Genomic DNA, 6312 nt, shown 5'->3' on the forward strand with positions numbered 1-6312 from the left:
TTTCAGGGAATGAGACTGTGGCTGAAGATGTGGTCACTTCTCGATCATCTCTATTGATGTCATCAGTTGATGGTGGCCCCTGATAATGTCCTGATCCAGGTGGGGCGAGAGACGTTGTGGGGAGCGAGTGCAGCCCTAACCTCGTGTGATGTCCTGTTTGAAACTTTTCTCAAATTAAACGTCACCGTAAGACCTTTTTAAGATGCAAATCTTGATCGTTTCTCCCTATTTTTCTGTATTTTGCAGCTGTACCCCCGTATAAAGCCCAGGCAGAGGACTCTGGCTTGAGTTGTATTGTACCCATCCTATCTTCACACTGGAAACTGCAGATCACGTGCTGGAAACATTTAGTGCTCAGAAGACGACATTTCACATCCAGTACATCTGGCTTTAAAAAAAAATAAATCTGGAGAGGTTAAGGTAATGTGTCCCAGGTTGTATTATAAGCCTCCTCCCCTGTGGTTGAAGCCAAATGTTTGCAAACTCTACGCAGCGATGCCATAGGACGTCTGAAGGAACTGGGTCCGCGGCACTACTGCAGATTTGCTGTCCTTCGGTACCACCGTGATGTTTCGGTGTAAATAAGACGTTTTAATTTCACGCGTTTCTCTCCTTCACCCTGCTTTTCGCCAACGTTTTAGTGCCTGTGCATATAGTACCGGGTGGACCCTTTACAACACGTGATGGGCACTGCACCTTGGGCGGTTCATCATATTCGCTCGCCTTTTGATCTTCATTTCCAGTTGGGGTCCTTTTATTTGCCAATCAAGAGTGCCCAAAAAAAAAACCTACTTAAGAGGATGTGGAGAAGGAAGGAACTGTATGTAGATGAATGATGGCAGCAGCGTGGAGAGAGGACAAGAAAGCGGGAAGTGCAGGTTACATGTTATAGAAGACGTAAGGGAAGTGTATGGTGAGGAGGGGCTCGGACCACCATGTTTTTTTATGTAATGGGGGAGGGGGGGATGGGGAAGAACACTATTTGCACTTTGATCCATTTTTGCATCAGCGGATTCACCACTAGTCAGGACATAGTACTGTACGTCTGTATACACGGCCGTCAGGCGACTGCGCTCGCACCACTAGTGACCCTCGGTGGATTGTACTAGGGCGGCTACCATGTTTTTAGAAGCAGGGTTTTACACTTTAGTACTTAGATCACCAGACATCTCATTTCTCAAGGTAATTCAATTGCGGGTGACTTTAGAAGTGTGACTGCATTTGGGAGAGCACCGTACGAAAAGACATTTGCAAGATTTGGTCACTGAAGGTGAATTTATGACGTCTGAGAAAAGTTATATGGTTTGTATAAGATGAGAAAACCTCAAGCAATGGCCAGAAGTGGAGTAGCCATGCTTTACTAATCCCTTTATGGCTGGGGCTGCTATGCCGCAAAAGAATGGCATCCCCTAAGGAGACACAACAAGCAAGATGGAATCACTTTCTGACTTGCGACGTTTGGTCTCATGATCTGTCGTCATTTTGCCCCCCAGCCTAAAACTATAGGTCGTGGATGTAGCTGCTATAGTAACTACGAGCCCCAGCATAGCTGGGATATTTAGGGTAACAGCTGGAGAGCCAAAGACTAGACCCAAGGGCAAATGTCCCCCTGATATACAAATATTGGACATTTCCAAGGCAGTCCAAAGATTAGAAATATCCATGGCGGCTTCTTCTGCTGCCTATCGATAAAGCTTTAATGGATACCCAGGTTAGGACATGGCCCTCAAACAAGGGCTCACCCATGTGCACGACTCTAACGAATGCAAAACTCCCAGCATGCTCAGACTTGTCCTTTTGCATTCTGTGGAGCCGTGCCGATCGGAGAGCACCGTCTTATACTGTGACAGGCAGTGGATCAGGAGCGATTGCTGTGTGTGATTGTCATGCGAGTGTGTGCTGGATTTTTCTGGAAGGGATGCAATAAGCTATACACTGTATGTGAAGAATATAAATATATAGAAGTGAATTTCACTGGAACTCTGTGTACTTTATGCTTTATTACCAGAAGTATTTCCTTCAGATCTCGGCCGGGTTCATCCGAGCCGCCGATTTTATGTGTCATTTCCATTATGTCCTCACATAATGCCGTGCTGAATATGCTCTTACAGATGTTTGCGTTCAGTGTATATATCGTGGTGATGGTGGAAAGGTTATTTGTTAAGTTTATTTGCTACTACTGAAGTTTATTTCTGAAAACATCTAGATGATAGAGTTCAGAAAGAAAACCCGTTGTAAATTATCAATAAAATGCTACAGCATGTTCAATTATCCCGTGTCTGCTGTCTGCTTATTCCGGAGGGGACGCAGCATCTCCTGGATAATACCGCATACAGTGTATCAGGCTGGAATACATACTCTATGGGTCCTACAGCTAATGGCGGTGTACTTTGCGGATAAACTACATTTTGGGTACATAGGGGGCTAACGTGTTTAATGCATGCTGCAAACACAAAGCCACCCCCACTTAATAAATCAAGACTATCTGCACACTTCGAGTATGCTGCTCTACAGAAAGGTAGAAGTATAGCACATACAACACTTTAATTAATTGGTTAATCCCCATCTGCCATTATCCCCCCCCCCCCCCCAAATAAAAAGGTTCATCTCAATTCATAGGATAGGGGGTTAATGTACAGATTCTTGATGAGTGACTGCCTGGAACTTTTAGGGCCCAGACCCCCGAGGACAGAACTCTACAGCCCTATGCTGAATGAGCATGTGCACCACTGCTCCAGTCTTGGGGTACAGTGCTTGGCTAGGTCCAGCTGTCCCATAGACCATGCGAGGCTGCAGAGTGCCTCGTCTGTGGGGGTCCCAGTGGTCTAAGCAGAGATATGTCTTATATGTTGTGCAGCTGTGTACCCATCATGTTCCCAGTAGACATTGTAAAATCATATGGCAAGATCTTCAAATTGTAAGGAATTGATAAATGGAAAGACTTTTAAAGGTTGGATGCAGACAGCCGTGTAAATCTGTCCACAATGTCGCAGCTTTCCTGAACTGAGCGTCATTGCTTCATATATACTGCTCAAAAAAAATAAGGGACCACTAAAATACCATTGTTTAAGTGTTCACTTTATTTTTTTGAGCAGTATATTTCTAGAAAATAGTCAGGAGACACACGGCCGGTCCCAGCACTGCTGACTCATTTACACGGAGGTCTGACTGCATCCGAATTGTAATATTTCTTTTCAGAAGTGAGAAAATATTCACTGCAATTAACGGTGTATTCATCTCCTGAAATAAAAACATCGCCCCCCACTTTAGAGAGACTGCACTGAATGTATGGGGCTGGTGGGAGCGCTGCTGTGGAGGAGCTGCAGCACTGTGACCTCTTCATTCTCAGATCTATGGTTAAAGCTGTGTATGCCCTAGTAACTGCCTGCTTCATTATCATAAAGCGATTATTCACCCTGGGAGTGAAAAACCACTATACATTTGTCCTGTAGTAACATGGTTTCCTGTGCTAGTCTCCTGGTGGCATCCAAGCTGGTGGTTGCAAGTGGTACATCAGACCCCAGCACTCTTCTCCTGGAGGACAGTCCAGCTGATGACCTCCATGGAAGCAGGAGGGATGAAACATTAAAATGAATGGAAAAGGGCAGCGAGAGCTAAACTGGGTGACTCTATACAAGAGGAATGCAATCTCAATTTTTCATTCCCATGGTGGAAAACTGTTTGTTTTTTTTCTCTGTAATCCTAACTATAAGGGTACGCTCACACGAGCGTGAAAATCGGACGAGTGCAATGCGAGAAATTCTCGCATTGCACTCTGACCAATGTTAGGCAATGAGGTTGAGCTGTTGGTCAGCTTTTCTCGCATCCAGATTCTGGATGCGAGAAAAGCAGCAGCATGCTGCATTTTGCTGCTACCGCCGTATCTCTCGCACCCATTCAAGTGAATGGATGCGAGAGATACATCGGACTGCACTCGGATGTTATCCCAGTGCAGTGCGATCTACGCACAGGCTGACAGTGGAGGAGATGGGGGGATTAACCCCTCCCTCTCCTCCGCAGCGCCTGCACTCAGCCTCACAGCTGTGACCCGATCGCAAGATCGGGTTACAGTCGCATGACACTCGACTCACGCTCGCAGCAGAGCCTGAGCCGGGGGACATTAGCATATCGCATCCGATGCCATACGCTCTTGTGAGTCCAGCCTAAAGCAAACACTTGCATCAATGACGACATATCGATAAATTCCCCCCCCCCATTCAGATCGGTCACGGCTGACCACGCATCAATAAAGAGACTATGATGACCACCGTAATGTTTGTTGTGCTCTTTATTAGGTAAACACAGACTCTACAGAAGCTGCAGACCGTCCCCGTTAGGTTTTACAATGGCGTCAATTCACACTCCCTACAGAACCACAAGCAATGTTACTCTGAATATACAGCGATCACTCGGGTCATTCTCTAGTAGCTGAATATAAGTAGACTGTGAACAATGAGCCTAATCACTGGAGAGACGGGGTCTGTAGCAGAGTATCAATGTAAAATAACGTCTTATTATAATACAGAAGTACAAATAGTCATCGTATAAACTGTGTATTACAAGGTGCAGGACGATGCAGCGCATCCTGGACATCCAGGACCAGTACAAAAAGATTCAGCCTTTGTCCTAATAGGAAGAGAAGTCCAATAATGTTATATTCCTGGAGGAGCTGAAGAACTGCATATTATATAATGTGCCATCACTATAATCTGCCGTATAGGGCAGGATCACAGGAATGCTCGCAATAGAAAAGTGTGCACCCTATACTAATGGTGGGGGCAGCCACCATCCACATAAAGGATCTTAGAAAAATTGGAAAAGGTGAATGGTTGAAAAAAAAAAAAAAATATTTATCCTCACATCACATTATTTAAAAGTTTATAACATAAAAAAAAAAAATCTGCGCTGCAGTGTAAAGCAGCAGCCTAAGTGAATATGGGACAACTTTACATAGAACATGACCCATTTGGTCTTTCTATTGAAGGTCATAAAAACAAAATAAGAATTTTGGAAGAACAACTCACTGGTCATAAAGTCTATTAAACAAAAAGTTAATAGTCTCACTTTCTATTGGACACATGGACATTATCAGCAGTAGAAGGACTCACACTGGACAGATATATCATCTGCATGTGCTCCAATCAATGAAAAGGTCTTTGTGAAGGGAGGGGGAGGAGGTGAGGTTACAGCTCACCTCCTCCTCCTGTAGAATGACTTTTCTGTATATAAAGGCATTAACACAGGATCCACCACTCTCAATAGGTGATGGCACAACTCACCACTTCCTCCTCCTGTAGAATAACAGAACAATAGAGAAGGGGTTTAGGCCGCGCTATTAATCAGGAAGGAGAACAGAAAGATAATCAATGTTCCTTTATTGTAGCTTGTGTCTACGCGTTTCAGGAGCTCTGCTCCCTTCATCAGGACATACAGCACAAAAGAGATATGTTGTTTTTGTGCTGTATGTCCTGATGAAGGGAGCAGAGCTCCTGAAACGCGTAGACACAAGCTACAATAAAGGAACATTGATTATCTCTCTGTTCTCCTTCCTGATTAATAGCGCGGCCTAAACCCCTTCTCTATTGTTCTCTGTTATCAACCACGGGGGCTGCAGCAGATTTCATCCCAACAACATAAGCTTTCATAGGAGTTGTGACTGTCACAACTCCTTGAGGTGAGTGCATTCCTTTTATTTTCCCTGGATATATACCGGGTAAGACCCTATTGCGCTTTTTCTCTCCACAGTTTACTTCCTCCTGTAGAATGACTGACAATACCTACTTATTCAGTAAATGACCTGTCATTCTACAGGAGGAAGTGAATGTCCTCGCTGGTGGGGTCTGGCATCACCTATGTGAATGGTGGATCGTGTATTATCTACAGTATATAGAGGAGGCAGTCCTCATATAGGAGGAGCTGAGCTGTGACCTTGTGAATGACTGATCCTGTATTATCTGTATAGAGGTGATGTCACAGCTCACTTCCTCCCCTCCTGTACAATGACCTTTTGCCTGATGAGATTACTCTCGCATACAAACAACTGGTGCATGAGTTGTTCTGTTACTGCTTATGTCCATGTGCTTAATAGGAAGTAAGGGTCTAATAGTTAGCCTGGTAACCTCAAATCTTGCAACTTTCACACTGGTTTTTATTTTTCAGATCACTTAAAACATTTTTGTTTCTTTTAAACATTATTTAAAACATAATTTCATTTAAAAAGGGAATGTGTCATCAGAAAACTGCAATCCAGACTGAAATCTGCAGTACCTTTCACATATGTTGTGCTATGTATACAGCTGTGGCACTCTTGCA

General features: G+C 44.2%; 1 protein-coding gene across 3 annotated transcripts in view; it reads left to right on the forward strand.

Annotated features, from left to right (window-relative positions):
• The window catches only part of PPP1R13B (protein phosphatase 1 regulatory subunit 13B), a 106551-nt gene extending 104280 nt beyond the window's left edge, over positions 1 to 2271 (forward strand). For all 3 annotated transcript variants that reach the window (XM_075330431.1, XM_075330430.1, XM_075330432.1), the window contains one exon: positions 247 to 2271. In XM_075330431.1, coding sequence (XP_075186546.1) covers positions 247 to 288 — 42 coding nt within the window. In that variant the 3' untranslated portion in view covers positions 289 to 2271. The remainder of the gene's footprint in view (positions 1 to 246) is intronic.
• Positions 2272 to 6312: the final 4041 nt, after the last annotated feature.

The sequence above is a fragment of the Anomaloglossus baeobatrachus genome, chromosome 12 (assembly GCF_048569485.1).
Source record: "Anomaloglossus baeobatrachus isolate aAnoBae1 chromosome 12, aAnoBae1.hap1, whole genome shotgun sequence".
Classification (NCBI taxonomy): Eukaryota; Metazoa; Chordata; class Amphibia; order Anura; family Aromobatidae; genus Anomaloglossus; species Anomaloglossus baeobatrachus.